This window comes from Euleptes europaea, chromosome 1, assembly GCF_029931775.1.
Source record: "Euleptes europaea isolate rEulEur1 chromosome 1, rEulEur1.hap1, whole genome shotgun sequence".
NCBI classification, from domain to species: Eukaryota; Metazoa; Chordata; class Lepidosauria; order Squamata; family Sphaerodactylidae; genus Euleptes; species Euleptes europaea.
The window spans coordinates 135,058,140-135,077,207 of record NC_079312.1 but is presented as its reverse complement, the minus strand read 5'-3'; the positions used below and the strand labels follow the sequence as shown (position 1 = coordinate 135,077,207).

The 19,068-nt window shown below is 43.1% G+C and overlaps 1 protein-coding gene across 3 annotated transcripts in view; it reads right to left on the bottom strand.

Moving 5' to 3' along the window:
- RPTOR (regulatory associated protein of MTOR complex 1) overlaps positions 1-19,068 on the bottom strand; it is a 494,290-nt gene that overhangs the window by 288,834 nt on the left and 186,388 nt on the right. For all 3 annotated transcript variants that reach the window (XM_056867014.1, XM_056867015.1, XM_056867017.1), the window contains exon 6: positions 2,483-2,658. In XM_056867014.1, coding sequence (XP_056722992.1) covers positions 2,483-2,658 — 176 coding nt within the window. The remainder of the gene's footprint in view (positions 1-2,482; positions 2,659-19,068) is intronic.

Below are 19,068 nucleotides of genomic sequence, written 5' to 3'. Positions count from 1 at the left end.
AATGTCCTAACTCCAGCTTCTCTTCTTGGGACTTGACATTGAAGCCTTTAACTCCTTTAAGACTGCAACCAAATGCAACCAGGAAGAGATACTTAAAAAACAAATTCATAACAAGTAATTACAAACACAGCAGTTTAAGGTTAAAAAACAACAACATAAAACTGAGGGAAGGTGAGGAAGCCTAAGAGAAAAAAATTGGTATTTATGTGTTTGTGGAATGAGAACAAATCTGGCACCAAGCAACTATCTAAAGCACTGGTTGCCAACGGGGGGTCCACGGACCCCCAGGGGTCCACAAGAACTAAATTAAGGTCCACAAAACAAAGTTATAAACCCATATAAATTAATATTTTCAATTAAAAGTTCTCTATTATAAAAATATACATTCAAATATTATTCTAAGTTTAATGTTTAACTAACAGTTACGATTAAAGTTTATTTTCAAATTCTCTGAATTTTTATTTTGAACCTTGGGGTCCCTGCACCGAACAAAAAAGTCCTAGTGGTCCCTGGTCAAAAAAAGGTTGGGAACCACTGATCTAAAGGGAAGGCATTTCACAGCTTGTTTGAGACAGCTGAAAAGACCCTGTTGCTAGGCGCTACTCATTTCACCTCCAAAAAAGGACGAAGGAGGAGCAGGGCCTCAGGTGTCAACTTTTCAGGATGGTTGGAAACATATGGGAGAAGGCAGTCCTTTTGATATCCTGGTAGCAAATCATTTAGGGTTTTTAAAGGCAACGACCAGCCCTACAAATTACCATCACCAGATAGTGCACAGTACAGCAAGGTAGCCTGAATGAGATCAATGAACTGTGAACACACATGGGAAATGAGATGGAAAAAGGGAGAAAGAGAGAAAAAGAAAGAAAAAGAAAGAAAGTAACTCCAAATCTCCAGCTGGCCTCTCCCGATAGTTTCATATATATGTGAAAAAATGTGGGGAACAAAAAACAATTCCTATGGAACTCCAAAGTATAAATACCATGGGCTTAAACAGAAGTGCCTGACCGCACCTTCTTAAATCAATCAGTAAAACAGGACTAGACCGACCACAGTACAGTCCCATCCCCTGCCCACATCAGTGAGCCAATCCACAAGGATACATTGGGCAATGGTATTAAATGCAACTGAGAGATCCAGGAGGTGAATCAGAAGTGTCACACTTCCCCAGTCGCTCAGGCCATCTACCAGCACAGCCAAGACCATTTCTGTAGCAAAGCTGGGCCTGCAACCAGATTGCAATGAGCCTAGATAATAAGACTTCTTCTGAAATGCCTGAAGAAAGCTGACCACCATTCATTCAAGCATCTTGTCCAAAAACAGATATTCATCACAGGATGATATTCAGTTCTTTTGGATCCAGGAATGGCCTTTGCAGGAGAGTTGTCACAACCACTTTCTCCAAGAAACTTTGTACTACCTCCTCTTATAAAGATGTATTTATGAATTCCTACACCATGTTCCCCTCGGCCAGCTTTATTCAGCCTGAAAGGAAAGGGTTGGGCTTGAGAATGGTGGCTGGACCTCCTTCGAGCAATCTGTTCACATCCTTAGGTTGCACTAATTGAAAGTTATCCACTTTTCCAAATCTTTGCTGCACAGAATACTCAAATATATGTAGCAGCTGGGTCTGCCATGTAACGTATGGAACTATCCAGTGGAAAGCTAAGGCACGTAACACCAAACTGTCAGAATGTTTCAATGCCAATAATTCAACAAGCATAAAAAAAACAGAAAAGCCAGAAAATGAATCTTCTATTCAGCATTATGACATATAAAACAAAGTCACAGAACTGAACATTATTAAAATGAATAAAGCTTTGAACATGTTTGCATAGAATAACAACCAGGTATTTGTGTATTCCATTTCTTTGGTAGAGTTAGCTTGCTTAAATAAGCTTTCATCTTTTTCTGCCTTAGCAGAGGGCCACATAAATTCCAATTATCTCCTCTCTTATTTATTCCTTTTTATTTGTTCACTATGGTATTAGTTAACTAGATTATTTGAGACACTTCTGTAACATATGGGATTCACAATCCAATCCCCAAAGTATAATACCGACACAAGCCTACCAACACAAACAGAACATGCACAGGTAGAGGACTTGAGGATCAGAACTATATATTGTCTGAAAAATGATTTACTGATAGAACATTGTGTCACACCATATGGTATTTCTGATCTGTGAAAAGGCAGACTATTTTAATTTCCAGTGCAGTAAATCCCTTAATCTGAGCAAACCCAAGTATCCAGCTAGAATCCAAAATGTAATAAACAGAAGGATAATCAAAACCAGGAAGGTGAAAGTATGCCTAATAAGATGCTCTTCCAGATGAACACCTCAAATCCTTGTAATTTAATACTGCAGAGAAATTTTACAGCAGCTGAAGTATCTGGGTCAACAAGTCTATCAGCACAACATGCAAGCCTCAGAGAACACAGAACACACATTATCCCCCAGACAGTAGGCAAATCACTTACCATCTCAGTGCAATCTTGATTGGTGTAGTAAGGCAGGATGTGAACAGGTCAGCAGGCAGGTCAGGGATCATTGGTAGCAACTCACTGGCTTCACAGGCTGCCAGCTGAATGCAGTTTTTCATCGAAGGGGGCAAGGGCATCTGAGCAAGGGGATGATTTGGGTTAATTGCAGCCACCTTTATGGGAGATTAAAATAAAACAAGAAACAGTTAAGCCTTACTTCAGATTAACTACTATTATCTGGAAAGTCCTCTGATACTGTGGATCTTTGACAGCAGATGTCAGAGCTCAGCAAATCACTCCATTCAACACCACTTAAATTACTAATGATACTGATGAACAATTATAATTCAGGAATGAATAGCTCTAAGTTCTATCTAATGGCTTATCCAAAAGATGCCCTTCCTGTGCTCTTCTGGCACTGTATAGTGTGCAACCTGAAGTACCAAAAGAGTCCTGGGGAAAGCGGATAGTTTTTCACAGAGACATTGTCTTGTTAAGTATAGAAAGATGCCCATGTGACCTACATAGTCCAAGCAGGAGCCTCATCTGTATGTCTAAATGGAGAAGGAAGTAAAAGAAAAGAAAAAGTTTAAAATGCTGAGATCTCACTAGATAACCTTATGTGGCTAGCCTGCCACCTACTTTACTTTCTTTTAGATGTCAGCTTTTTAATCGTGTGCTTAATTAATTAAGATCTCAGCAGCCATTCTGGATTGCCTAGGCAAATGTGTTTTGTTTTGAATTGGAGGTAAGTTGGAGAGAAAAGGAGGAGCAGGCAGGAAAGACAAGAAGGATGGGGGGCGTGAAGCTAGAGTACATGGAGGGACACCATGGGGGCTGGAGGGAAGGAAGGAAGCAGGGAAAGTGAAGGGACTGTGAAAGGGAGGGAAGGATCCTGTTTCTCACTTCTGATTAGTCACGTGGACAGTTGGAGATAAGAATGTGGAGTGAAACCTGAAACAAGGGCTGTGCAGATAAGTCTTCAGTGCTCTGGGTGTAGAATGGGTCACATTATAGTTTTGTGAACTTTCCACAGATATTGGAATCATAGAAAGGTAAGTTTGGTTTAATGTCATTTTTGTGGTTGTTGCAACAACTTTAAACATTAGCTGCTAGAAGGCCAAGGGATTTAGGCACCCTGAACAAGTGTATCCTCTAGCCTTATTGCTATACCCCTTAATGCCTCGGTTTGCTCTACAGTATCTCTACTCCTTTCCCTCCCCCACCATTCTTGCAAAAAAACAAAAAAAGCTAATAATAGCCAACAGCAAAAAACAACAACAATCTGTTTAGTGTGAGCTCAAAATTTCAATTTACTTCCTCTGTGCACACCGGGTACAAGACATCAATCATTTCCCCTAACATACACATCTTTTGCATATGGAGGTTACATTCCAGCCTCTGACCGCCATCTCCTTCTCCATTACTCCCTCTAATCCCCCCTAAGATTCTCATTCGCTCTAGTAACCATCAGAACACTTCTTACTTGATAAACATATATATGCAGTGAAGAAAAAAAACAACTAACTAATGTAAGCCATGGAAGATACTGTTTCTAGGGTCACATCTTGATTTCCAAGATACAAAAGAGAGCAATTGAAAGGACAGGGGCAGCGATTAGGGAGGCCGCTTTCAAAGGCTTTGCAACCTACTTTTAGTAGTATAAGACACAAAACATTCGTCTAGACAAGCCAACCAGGTCAGAAAGATTCACTGCCTGAAAATCATTGTAAAAGAAGTAAGAATACTAAAAAGCAGGTGGGAAGTAGTCTATGTATGGCGCAAAGCATCTCTGCAAAAAAAGGTTTTAAGTAGTTTTTGACATCTCAGGAGATTTCAGGTTATTGCTCAAGAGATTTCTAATTTTAAAATTCCGGATGCAATCACGTATTTGTTTTAGCCCACAAAATAACACTTGATTATCACCTCCAAACCCCACACTGAAGATCAGAGATACTGATTAGCTAGAAAGATGTGACTAAACTAGCCATTCCTCATACTCAGGGAAAGAAAATTACATGTGAACTAAGAGTAAAAAAGAGCACTGCACAGAGATGTTCTAAGGAAGCCTATTCCAAAAAGAGAAGGTCGAGTTTGTCAAGGCAAAAGGATCATTATGCAAAAGGGATACACAGAGAAGGAATATTTTCTTCAGAGGACATATAGCTCTTAAGATACCAAGTAGGCAGCTTGTGTGGATCTTTTTCAAAGTTCAGTGTTTACAAGGGGCCAGAGGCAGTAGTCAGCCTGCAATAACAGCTTTTTGTCCAGAGCACTGGGTCACAGGAGAAATATCAAATCATGTTACTTTCATGTCAGTAAGATTAACCAAAACGGAGTCAACAAAATGAAATCACTCCAAACAGGAAATTGCTTCCCAAGGACTGGATGACATCCTCGCTATAAGTTGTGCTTGATCCAGCAACAGCTAGCAATGAAAGCTGAGTCACGATGAGAGAATAACCAGGGTAACAGAAATGTCAAATTCATCTTTCTTACAATAGATGTGCATTGATGAATACATTATGCTAACACTACACCTGTAACAATGGCCAGAAAACATGAGTAGTATAAATAAAGACAAAGAAGAGTAGGTTTTTATACCCTGCTTTTCTCTACCTTAAAGAGTCTTAAAGCAGCTTATAATCACATTCCCTTCTTCTCCCCATAACAGGCACCTTGTGAGGTAGGTGGGGCTGAGAGAGTTGAGAGAACTGTGACTGGTCACCCAAGGTCACCTAGCAGGCTTCATGTAGAGGAGTGGGGAATCAAACCCACTTCCCCAGATTAGAGTCCGCCACTCTTAACCACTACACCATGCTGGCTCTCTATTAAATTAAATTCATTCACTCTGAGTATTTGCTTAGATAGTCAACAAAAAGGATAAACTTTCTTCTTCATTCAAAGCATGGCATCCCCATTTTAAAAGCAGCCACTAAAATTTATCAGCATGTTGAGGGGAGGCTTCAGTCCCAAAGTATGCATGTTCAAGGTCACAACCAACCAAGAAATCAGCAATTGGGTGGAAAAGGATAAAAAGAAAGAAGAGCCAAGGAAAGGAAGCACTGGAAAAATGTTGAAAGACAAGATTTCAAAAGGAGATGATGGAAGCTGACTGCAGATGAGACACACTAAGGATTCTGATGCTCTGGACTCAGTGTGGACTCCAAATAACAGAGCCAGATACTGTACAGACAAAGCAAAACTGACCACTCTGGCCAATATGGGATCAGTGAGGCTGAGCTAAAATGGGGCACATTTCATGAAAGTTAAATCCTCTTAAGAAATATCCTTCCCTTTTTTTGGTGACCTCTCAAAGGAACGGTTTCCTGCATTTTTTCCCCCACTGGGAAAGATGTAGAGAGAAGCCCTGTCCCTCATACCTCAGGTCCAAATGGGAGTAGCATCACTGACAGTGAACCTGTTTGAAACCCAGTTTGGCTGCAGAGTCACAACTAATTTTATTACAAAAAATCAAATTTGGCTATATGATGACCTTTAAGATCGTGCCAATCCATCACAGTTCTTTTCACATATCACTTTGCTTCTGTTTTCATGAGAAAAAGTAATTTGTTTTCCAGAACCTAAATATAGAGATATCGGGAGGGGCGGCGGCGTGGCTCAGTGGTAGAGCATCTGCTCGGCATGCAGAAGGTCCCAGGTTCAATCCCCGGCATCTCCAGTTAAAGGGACTAGGGAAGTAGGTGATGTGAAAGACCTCTGTCTGAGACCCTGGAGAGCCACTGCCCGTCTGAGTAGACAATACTGACTTTGATGGACCAAGGGTCTGATTCAGTATATGATACCTTTATGTGACCATGTGACAATGAGATCCATAGTACTTATGAAAAGCAATACTGGTGTTTGTACTTTGGAAACACCCATTCAAAGAGAAATATTTTTTGTTCAGTATTACTGCTCTGGTCAAATATGGCATTGAGGTCAGTCAAGTAATCAACAGGGACAATCTGTAACAATTGTAATCACTTGACACAAATTCTGTTAAAGAATTAGGCACAACAACAAACCTCAACTCTTACTGTGAACAAATGAGTGTCCCCAACAATGTGGCAGACACAGTTGGGCTGCATTCAGATAACAAATTCAAGTTAAAATGCACACGAACCTACAGCTTGTTGCCAGGCTCATGCGTGTGCCTTGCTCCTCTTTCCTTCTTTCTTGTACGGAGTGCAGTGAAGAAATTCCTGTTAGAAACCAACTCTGGATATTCATGATGTACAAATGCAGATTAACCAGTTAGTTTTCCCCTCACTAACCAAGATTCTAAGCCCTGGTCAGCTTTGGGGCCATGGGAGAGAGAAACTCTCATTAGCCAATGAGCTTGCATTCATACGTGAGGAGTAGCTAGAGGTACTTTCTAGCCAGAATTCCTTCATCATGAGCCCTTAAGTTTTCTGCCTGAATGCAGCCAATATTGCTTCATTGAACATATGAACACGTGAAGCTACCTTATACTGAATCAGACCCTTGGTCCATCAAAGTCAGTTGTCTACTCAGACCAGCAGCAGCTCTCCAGGGTCTCAGGCAGAGGTCTTTCATATCACCTACCTGCCTAGTCCCTTTAACTGGAGATGCCAGGGATTGAACCTGGGACCTTCTGCGTGCCAAGCAGATGCTCTACCACAGAGCCACGGCCACTCCCATTCTATCACGGTTGACACCCCTGAATCAACTACTACCATTTATTCATTTTTTCCTCTTGCATGTACATAACATAACCCAATACTAGGTTATGTCATGTTAAAAATTAGCTTTATTCAGTCAACAAAACAATTTACTGTAACTAGGAGCAATGGTCATACAAAGTCATTATCGTACTTGTGTCAGGCTGTTATCTCGGTTTAGATGTTTCCTTTCGTTTCTCTGTTGAACCGTCCAGACTTCAAGGACGGCTTCACATACCAAAGCCTGGGAACGCCACTCCTGGGAAATAATGCTCTGTTTATGCTTTGTAATCTCCCGCCGCTTCTCTGCCTTATATTTCCAAGTAACGGGCAAGACAACTCATAGCTGTCATCTTATCCTCAATGCACTGTATTGCCTATTTGACCAGTAAAGCCATCTGCTTGGAATCTGATTGTCTCTGTGGTGATTTTTGGTTCGATGGGTCAAGAGCTCACATTATGACAGCTATCTCTACTCTTCTTCATCGATTCTTTAGTCAGGCTGGAGCCCCGGAGGGTTCGCCTGCCACTCGGATGGGAGCTAGGAGGGCGCTCTCCGAGTGAACCGTGACTACTGCTTCTTGGAACCCTGGAGTCCTCATCTGAGGATCCTACCCTTCTACAGGACATAGTAGCTGAACTCTTTAGGACTAATTCAGAGGTTTGCCGCTTGAGTGGACTGGTCCAGACACAGTGGCAATCTCTGGTGAGGGTTCTCTGGATGTTAACGTCGGAGGATACTAATGCTCGTTTAGACCTCCAGGATTTTGATCAGTTGCTGGATGATGCCCGGCTGGCATCTGAGGAGTTACAAATACTAACCGATTTATTGGATAAGCTTATTGCCCGTGAGACTCTCTCATCCATGGCTCTAACGCGCCCTGTCGCCTTGGGGAAAGGTACCATGGCGGGAGCCGCACCGGCAGGTTTTTCTTTGGTACCCAATGCAGCTGACTGTTAAGCTGAAGCCAAGAGGGTCGCTATCCAGACGGCCCTCCTCTTTGCGGATTGTACAAAGGATACCACGGTGGCCACCTTGGCTCAACGTTTGGCCTCGACGTTCGGGGCCGATGCACCCGCGGTCGCGGTCCGAGTGCAACCATTGCTAGGTGGGGATCCCGACCCCCTACTCACGCTCCTGGAAACGGAACTTTTACCGCACATTACCGCAGCTGCCGCTCTGAGACTTGAAAGCGCAAAAGTTCTCGCGGATAAGGAAGCTGCTGAAGCAGCTAAGGCGGAAGCCGAGGCTCAGCCGCAAGGGATAAAGAACTGCAGTTGGCTGCGGATCGGGCGCGGACAGGCGGCCACCCCAAATACTCCGGAAGGAGCGGTCCTCCATTGGGCCTGTCTTTTTCCCCGGTATTTGCCCCGTCGCGCACGACCCAACGCGCACGCCGCCTCGCGGAACAACGCCAAGACTCTGAGGAGTCTGAAGCAGAGGACTTGTATGGGGACAGTTCTCAATGGGCCACAAGTTTTAGGACAAGCAAACGTACAGGTGGCCCGGGTGAGGACGTTCACCTGTTACGAGCTCAGAATCGAGAGCTATCTGGCCGTGTTGATCAACTCCAGGAGCTAATGGAACGCTTGCTTCAGGACAACAGGCAGTTACAGCAGGCCCTGACAACCCTGGCACAACCCGTTCCACAGGGAGCCGCAGTACCGGTTCAGGGAGTGCCAGCCCAGCCACCCGCTAATGTGCCTGTTCAACCTCCGGCTCCCGGAGGTCCCGTTTTACCTGCACCCAGGGCACCCGTGCAACCGGGCCAACCCATGCCCGGTCCTTGGAAACAACTCAAGTTGAAAACTACTTACGATGAATCTCTCGAAACCCTGCCCTGTTTCTTGCATCAGGTGGACAGCTATATGCGAGAACAAGGACAGTTCTTCCCTACAGAGGATAGCCGGGTTCGCTATGTGGCTTCCCTTTTGACAGGTAAAGCAGCCGACTGGATGGTCCTCCAGTTCGACACCCGATCCCGCTATATCCGTTCCCTCAACAATTTCATGACTGCCTTACGGAGGAGGTTTGAGGACCCCTTTCTGGGGGAACGAGCCAAAGCGGAACTTCTACAACTAAGACAGGGCTCTACTCCAGTTCGAGAGTTTGCCGATGAATTTCAAAGACTAGCAAGCAAAATTGTGGGCTGGCCCGAAGCCACCCTAATTCACCATTTCAGGGAAGCCTTACACCCTGACATTCTGAACTGGTCGTATATGCGGGGTGATCCCGACACCCTCGAGGATTGGATCCTATTAGCCGAAGAGGTGGAAAGCCGCCGGCGCTTTATTTCCCTTGTCCGCCAAAGAAACAAGGAGAAAAGCGTCCAAAAGCCCCAACCCAAGGCACCGCCCCCCAATCCACGGAAACCCGCGCGTCCACCCCAGGATCGCGAAACCCGATTTCAAAGAGGTGCTTGCCTCACTTGTGGGGAACTGGGCCACTTTGCAGCAGTCTGCCCACATCGCCCTGAACCCTTTCGTCCCAGCATGACAGCCCGAGCTAGAGGACGACCTCAACGCAGAGGCACCGCGGCCACCCGCAGCGCAGCGCCGGGAAGACCCACACCCTCTGCACTTCACGTTGAGGACTCATCTATCCTTCCTACATCGAATGATCCCGCCGGGTCCCGGATTACAAATGCCCCATTGGGGGACAACTTTCCTTCTTCTGACGAAGAGAACCCATGGAATTCTCCAGCTTTAAACCTGGATTCCCCCCTTGATTTGTCAAAAAACTGCTCCGGTCTGTGGTGAGTGTCACAAACTTCTAGAAAGCAGATATACTACCTTAAAGATACCGCTTCTGTAGTTTTGCAACTTGGTCATGTATTTGTGTGTGTGTGTTGGGGGAGGAATCTGAAAAATCACCATCTGTTACAAAATACTTCTGGGCTGATCTCGCAGCATCTGAAACCTCTTGTCTTTAGTCAATTGATGAACAATGGGCAGACCAGAATCTAGGACTGGCCAAGAAGCTGTGCCATTTGTATCAAGGCAAAAGCACTTTCTGATGGCACAGAATCAGCTGAACACAACTCTATGTCCAGCAAAAGGATTACTATTGCTTGATTTCCAGAGCGGGCTTCAACAGTGTCTGGACAGCTTTCCATTTGCTAGGACAACCATCATCCTGAATATACCAAACCAGGAATAACCTAAAAGGAGTTGAGTGTGCTCAAGACTTTGGCACATTTAGATTTCCCTAGGTTTTCCCTGGCCCCTCATTTGCCATTGCTCTAGTCCATTGCTGTTGAGGACTGCAGCAATTCCCCTTGCCACTCAGTTGACTGCCTGACAACTAATCAATAAGTTGGTGATTCAATAGACACCTGAGAACTCCAACCGACAAGCAGCACAAACACTAGTAAGTAACATTAGTAATCTAGAGTACGTGGTTCCACAGTATCTCTGTATCACAGAAATTCTGGGCTGCTTAGGAGCTCCTACTGGTCAATGCCCAGGAATTATTCCTGGTCAATGCCCAGGAAACCTCCTTTTACAGCGGAATGTTTGTATTTGTGTAGCCCTCTAAACAGCAGCTAAATTGGGCTTACTGTGCAATACTTTCAAGTACAGATACTTCATCTACAGATTTTATCATAGGAGTTAAGGGTCAAGAGCAGACCTGAGGCTCGCATGTTGCCCTCTCCGGACCTCCTCACAGAAGGAACACATTAATTAATGAATGTATCATGCAGCTCCCATCTTTAATGAATAGTGGGGTCTCTTGAATTTGCAAAAGAGAACCTGATTGAAAGGTGGTTTCTACTGTCTGAAGGACTGGGAGATCTTTCCCGTTCACTTCTTCATGTCTCCCTCTATTGAGGGAGAAGTAGGGTGTGACCTAAAGTTTGCTCCCCGTCTACCCCAGCTGGGGGCCTAGAAAAATCTGAACAGCCCTCCAGTTTCTCTTCTGTTTCTACTGTTTCAAATGCCCTCTGGGTAATGTTCAGAGGCACAACAAAGCATCTCCAGTACATCGGCAGAGCACAACAGTCCCTTTAGGTTACTGCAGGGTTTAATTTTTCTAGGGGCCGGCTTGATCATAGAATCACAGAGTTGGAAGGGGCCATACAGGCCATCTAGTCCAACCCCCTGCTCAATGCAGGATTAGCCTAGAGCAGGGCTTCTTAAACTTTTCCCACCCTTTTTGCCCAAGAAATGTTTATGCGACCCTGAGTATATACGTATATAAAATAGATATACAAATCAAACATTTACTGATAATAAATCAAATTTCTCACGACCCCCACATTCAGTTATGCGACCCCATACCACAGTTTAAGAAGCTTTGGCCTAAAACATCCCTGACAAGTATTTGTCCAGCTTCTGCTTAAAGACTGCCAGTGAGGTGCAGCTCACCACCTCCCTAGGTAGTTGATTCCACTGTAGAACAACATTCTACTGTTGAACAATGACAGTGTTATACATGACATTTCCCCTGTATGGATGAACACTGGAAAAAATGTACAGTGATATACAATATTTTGAGTGAAGGCCAGTATACTACCAAAACTCAGCTTTTGAATGGGTGTACAGTACAATAAAACAAAATATAAAGGTGTGATTTTAACACATGGTGTTGCATACCATGTAAATGGTTTTTTTCCCTCCTACCTTTGTATATACTCATGTAGGAACATCACAGTTTGGAACTCAGAAACTGTGAATTGACATGGGACTTCAATGGACAGATCTCCCTACCTTCCCCTGCAACCTCCTATGTTCCTTAAAACATGGGATGTGATGAGGGAAGAATGGAGAGGGAAGGGGGAACTGGCACAGTCTCCTGCTGTACAAGCTCTTGCTTTGTTCAGGGAAGCATGGGTGATTTCTGCTAGTTTCCCCATTCTGCATCCCACTGTTCCTGAGGATCTCATGACTGAGAGGAGCAGCTTCTAGGAGAGCCAGGAGATTACCAGGGGATGGGAGAAGAGGATAGATCCATTCCATGAATTCCATCTGTTCAAAATGCATAATACTGACTTAAATGCTCACAGGCCCAGAGTCTCACCTGCAGATGTTTAGGAGCTGGTGTTTTGTACCTTTCTTTGTTGCCATTGTTTGCTCTAGCAACACAGCAATTGTTTACAGGAGACAGTGAGAGGTCAAAAGGACTGAAAGTGGAAACTTGAGATTGCAGTTCTCATAATTGTGAGTGCAGGCAAGGCCTGGTGATTTCTCAGAGCTGACAGTGTCCTCATCTTCTATGTGCTAATAAAGCTAGAGAAGAACAATTTTCTTTTTTTTCTAACAGATTAGGAAAAAAATCCCCACACCACTGACATGTAATATAACACTCCTCTGGGTTGTAACTTCAAAGATTCATCACTGCCAAACAAATGAAAACTACAAATCTGATTTCATCAGTTCTGATCAGAAGCAGTTAGTCATGTACCCTACTTGAGTCTAAAGGAACAAGCACTCCCACAGTTCTATTTAATTCCCACACACAGAAGATATAAACACAAAGGGAATATCGTGCTATTGCAGGGATTAGTGTTTTTAAAACGTCTGAAAATAAGGTAGGGAAATCCAATATGTCCGTCCTTTCTGTATAGCCTGAGCTGTGCCATGCAACATGCAGAGACTCCCCTGTACTTTCCTTTTCCAGTTTCTCTTAATAAGCTGGGTCAAATATATGCAATTATGTGGGAGGACGGAGGACGATTAAGCAGCCTTTTGTTTAATGCAGTGCACTTCAGCAGCTCATTTAACTACCCAGAATTATGGTATGTTTACAGACACTCTCTGAATTCAATGAAGTTACTTAATTAGATAATTGAGAGCTGGATTGGGGGGTGCCTTATTGCTCATAAAGACCTACCAAATGACTGGAACTCATATGCAATTTGTTTTCTGAAGAGATCAGCACCTGCCTTGGAATCAGTCAGGCCTTCGGTTGTACCCCCTGTGACCACCAGTCTTCTCATGAGCAACCGTCATAGTGCCAAGAATGAAATTAACCCACAAGGAGAAAAAAAAACACTAGGAATAGACTTTGCATCTAAAACTCAAACTATTTTCTAAATTTGAAAAAAAAAATTGAGAATGAGGTAAGGACAATTTAAAAAACCTTTTTGCTACGTATAAAAAAAAGTAAAAAAAGTATCTGTATCAATAAATTTTAGATGGTAGCAATGGACTGAGCCATTGTCAAACATCTCTTAGGATGGGTCTTGCACAACCACATTCCACTCCTCAATTCTGTTGTTCTGGGGTTTGTTTGTTCTGCTCTGTCACTTTTCACTGAAAAAAGAGAGACAGGGTCTTACTTAAATGTTCTTCTTCCCTCCTTGATGTCAGTGGCTGAACATGTTACAGTGTACCTGTAATGGTAGGGGAGTTATTCACTTTCAACTGGCTTGGGGAAGGGTATCAATACACAATGAACAGTTGAAAAATGGACAGGGCCGTCCCATTCCATCCCCTGACAGTTAGGAAATCTCCAACCTGACAGCTGATTGGGCTAGAAGTGGATTGCCTAGTGATGGCCCTACTACTCAAGATGTACACAGGCCTAGCAAACCCTTAATTTGGTTATTTGTCCTGAACTTCACACGAAGACTTGTGGCTCCTTTGCTAACAGCCTTTGTATCATTCTGTTAGATCTCTTATTCTGAAGCAGCCCTTCTGTGATTGTACTTGCGCTTTAGGGCAGGTTTGGCACCTGTGCTTAGACCTATGTTCCCAATTACACCATTGATTGTAATGAATTAGCTGACATAGATGTCTGGACCTCTCACAAAACCATTTCTGTATATAAACAGTTTGCTCTCCTATCCCTGGAAGTAATAATAATCTGGGGCCAGGTCCCTGTTCTCCTAATGTGACTACTCACTGGGGTCAAAACTGTAACCTTCTCATCTGTTCTATCAGCATCCAAAATAATGACCATGGCCTGTGCTCACTACCCCAGAGGCAATTATTACTGTATGCCAAGTTTCCAATTGGTGCTGTAATCCTTGTTGTGGTTTAGAGACAAGAGAACGTGCTCTGCATACAGAAGGACAGAGGTCCAGTACTCAGCAACTCTAGATAAAGGATCTCAGCTGCTTTCTCTGACACACTGGAAAACAAATGCCAGTACAGTACAATTCTGAGCTAGATGGACCAATGGGTTGATTTGCAGAAACAATTTAATATATACATAGGATCAACCAACACTGTCTGTCCAGCATCTGAAGGCAAATCAAGAACGGCTTTAGTTGATGGTGTTAGAAGCTTCTGGAAACAGCCTTACTGCCAAGAGGAGGTGCCTCTAGCAGAGCTGCAACAAGGGCAAGGCAAATGAGGCATGTGCCTCAGGCACAGAAAGCCAAGGCGCACAGAAAAAGTATATCATCACTACAATAAATAAAATTACTATAATAGCTAATATTGTATGATTATTACTTTTGTTATTTATATATTTACCTTTTTACCAAAATAACTACTATAAAAGTAGAGGGGGCGCAATTTTATATTCTTGCCTCGGGAGCAAAATTAGCTAGTTGTGGCTCTGGCCTCCAGGCTGTTTCAACTTGGCAATGAACAGACACAGTTTTTGGTTCCTTGTTAATGCTGTCAAGATGAACAATAACAATCTTTTTTGGAAAAAGTCCTGTAATGTGTGAACACCACTGGATGGCATGTTGCACCTTTTGTTTATAGTCATATCACTGGTAGAATATTAGAGAGTGATTTAAAATGTCCCATGGGATTTTGGTGACTCAAAAAGGCACTTCATAAAACTCCTCTTCTGGGTGATTGGAAGAAGAAGATATACTGGAGCAACAAGAAAGGTGCCCTCGCCTTTTGTTTTAAAACATAGAACACAAATACAGCTGAATTGGCATTTAACTTTTTCAAAACACTGAACTGGCATTTCAACCCTTCATCTTCACGTCCCTCAGGAACAGTATTCATGCTGAGCAAGAATTCTTCCTAATTGCAGTCTCAACTGAGGTTTAAAGCCTCAAGCAAACCCTCCCAACTTGCTTCCACAGAGGAAAGAACTACTTTCCATAATGCTGATAACATACTCAGAGTGTGCTTATTCTATGAATTCATTCACTGCAAAAAACAAGATCACCTATACATCACAGTTTTTATTCTGAATAATTCAAGCTTCTACACCTCATGCTTTCCCCAGGAAAGTTTACACATTTCTTTATTTATTTGTTATTTATAGTTCACCTTTCTCACTGGGACTCAAGGCTGATTACATAGAATGAGTCAATACAATCAACAGGATGGAATATTCCATAAACACTGCAAAGTCAGTATTGTCTACTCAGACCGGCAGCTGCTCTCCGGGGTCTCAGGTAGAAGTCTTTCACATTATCTACTTGTCTGGTCCCTTTAACTGGAGATGCTGGGGACTGAACTTGGGACCTTCTGCATGCCAAGCAGATGCGCTACCACTGAGCTACAGCCTAACAAAACCAACCAGAAATCTAAAAACAGAACGAGCCTTGGCCACTTACCCTGAAGGCTTCTTCTGCTCAGAGGGACGAAGGGCATCTTTATGATGGGTGTTTCCTTTTCCTCTTAGCTCGGGAGGCAGGAATTAATATTTAAATTTTTTCCCTGGCTTCCTAGGGTAAACGCCCCCTATAGCCAGTTACAAAACTTTCCAAGCCTTAGAAGATTAGTAGGAAAAAGCTAAGAAACGTGACAACCAACGTTAAATAGAAAATAGAACTTTATGAACTGCAAACTTCTAATAAAAACCTTGAACTGTACCTAGAATGTAACCACTGATGGACGTCTGGGCAGGCAAGATGCCCTTCGTCCCTCTGAGCAGAAGAAGCCTTCACGGTAAATGGCCAAGGCTCGTTCTCGGCTCAGAGGGACAAAGGGCATCTTTATGATGGAACATACAAGAGCAGCCCCCGCCCTGGGAGGGTTAGACGTCCTGCAAAATACTCTGTAAAACTCGCCTGCCGAAGGCGGCATCAGATGACGAGTAGATATTCAATTTGTAGTGTCTAACGAATGTAGACATGGAAGACCATGTGGCTGCTTTGCAAATTTCTTCTATGGTAGCCTGTCTATCAAAGGCCGTAGATGTGGCCGCACTTCTGACCGAATGAGCGGTTATGCCTCCAGGTATGGGAAGTTTGTTTTCCGTATAAGCTGTCTTTATGCACAAGGAAATGGTGCGGCTAATTGAAGCTCTTGACATGGTTGGGTTATGTTGATAAATAGAGCCTCAGAGGTTCTAATACTCTCTGTTCTAGAAATGTACACGTGAAGCGCTCTACGAAAGTCTAATAGGTGCCAAGTCCTTTCTAAAGGTGTCTTTGGGTTAGGACAGAATGATGGAAGAATTACATCCTGTTCCCTATGAAACTTTGTGTTGCACTTAGGTATGAAAGAGTGGTCATGTATTAGCACCACCTTGTCCTTGTGAAAAATGATAAGTCCTGGGTGGACAGAAAGAGCTCCTAGCTCAGATACCCTTTGTGCTGAGGTTACCGCCGTGAGGAATAGGACTTTCATTCTTTTTTTTTTTATATAGATTTTATTGGATTTTATACTAAAAATTTTCCATTGCATTATACAACATCTATGACAATATAAAATTTCAATTCTAACCTAAAGTTGTTATAGTTCCATAACATATAATAAAGAAAAAAAAGAAAAAAAAAGAAATGGAAAATTTTGACTTCCCCTTCACCTCTATCTTCCTCTTAATAAAAAGCTCATCTCGTCGTAGCCAATCCAATCTTAATAAACTATCAATATCCTGTACAAAAAAACCCATAATCTGTTAGTAAATATAATTATGCTTATTCATTATAAAAAAACCCAAAAATAATCCTCTGGATCAGATCAGAAAACATTCTTCCATTCTTCCCAATTTTAACTCATATTCACAATAATGCATCCACGCCTCCCATTCCCCCAGAAACCGAACGTCATTTTCTTCATTTAGAATAGCTGTGAGTTTTGCCATTTCTGCCACTTCAAACATTTTAACAATCCAGTCTTTTTTCTCAAGAATTTCTAGCCCTTTATTCCCAAAATGATGTCTTAATCTTAATTCCACTACATCATTAATAGCCATGCCACCCGTCCACACTATCAAAGCCTTTGGATCCAGCAATCATGTTTAAATCAATCCTTTAACCATGGTCTAATACTTCCTTCTGTAACTGAAATAGGCCAGTCAGGTATGGGAACAGGATTTCTTTGTTCTCTCTCATTTCCTCAGACAGGATACGTATCCAAAAATAACTCTTTCTGGGCTTCATCTCCATCGTGGCTTCAATCTGTATTCCTTGACCTGCTCTCTTCTTCCTTATATCCACACGTCGTTCCATGACTTTTTTAAATGAAAAGTCTATTTCTTGTATGTCTGATCTCTTTATCGCCGGCTGGTTGCTTTCTTGAACTTCTGTCTTCTTCTTTGTATCCTTGTATTCTTCCATGACTTTTTGGGCAGAAGAGTCCATTGCTTGTATGTCTGTATCTGTGGTCATCGTTTGAATTTTCAAGACTTTTATGTCTTCTATAACCAGATCCAACTTCTGATTGCCTACCTGTGATGATTGGTCAAGAGTCGTCATCATTGAAATCAGTTGAGCCATCTGTGTTGAAATCTGTTTTAATTGTTTAATTGTCGCCTCAGAATGTTTAGCAAGCATGTCCTGTATTTTTTTTTCCATGTTTGAATTCTGTAAAATTCCCTTTGATTTCATAGGAGCAGGGCTATGTATTAAGCCAAAAGAAGCTGGTAAAATACATGTGCACAGACAGGGCCTTTAAAGTTCTAATTAAAAGATAATAATTCAAACATCAGCCTTATAATTTTTTCGGGTTGAAAAGAGTCGAAATTGGCTCTAGAATTGCGTTTTAAAGTTTTGAAATACCAGTGAGTTTTTTTCGGTCGCTCTAGGTCGGGCTGATCAGGAAGTATACAGGAAGTTGCTAGTGCCGTGGACCTTCTACCGCCTCTTCTCGATGGTTGTTCCTTCAGGAATGATTTCCAAGTAACTCGAGTGCGACGCGTAATCGGTCCTACAACTACTTCCTGTTATTTTAGTTCCGATGATAGATAGGTTGTTATAGAGGGTCTTCCGTTCCAGGCGCTCCCTTACTGCAAACGTGGCAGGATATTCTTCGCCGGAAAATCAGGAAGAAAAATCACCCTCCCCTTCCCTTGGACCCATTGGTGATAGTTCTTGTCAATCAAAAGGTATCCTTCCGACTCTTTATTATGGTTTAGGCTGATCGGATTGATAAGGCTCCTGTCGCTAATCCCGATGGCTAACTCAAATCAAACTTTTTCAGTTTGGATTAAGGAGGAATGGGGGTCCCAGAAATATTCTTATCAGCCCCCCGTCTGTTCAAGTTTCCAGTAAGTAGACGAAGAGTTCTTTTGTACTCACTTGGGTGTCAAGAGGTGAGGTTCTTTTCTTTATGTAGTCCTTATGTTGGTATTAAGGTGGTGGAGGGTGGAGCTTGATGCCTAAGTTGCGTTTTGGCGATGTCCTTCCCTAGTGCCCTCGCAGGACCGGCGTCCAGGACTCCGAGGGGCTTAAAAAGCCCCCTCAGAGTACCTAGGAGGTCAAACCGCGTTTGCGGGCTGCAGGGAATTCCTGCTTTCCAACCCACTTGCAAGGGTCGGATTGGGGTATCTATGTACCCCAGAAATAACGCAAACTTGGATTTCTCCCAGGACAGCCTGGGGAAATGGAGTGCTCTCCCCAGCAGCACCACCGGAAGTCTCCTGGAATAGGACTTTCATTCTTAACCATTTCATCCCCACCTGAGTGAGAGGCTCGAAGGGAGGTTTTGTAAGTGCTGTCAGTACTGTGTGCAGGCTCCAGGTGGGGAACCTGTGTCTTATGGGAGGTGCGGTGAGGGAAATACCTCTAAGAAATGATTTGATGTGAGGGTGCT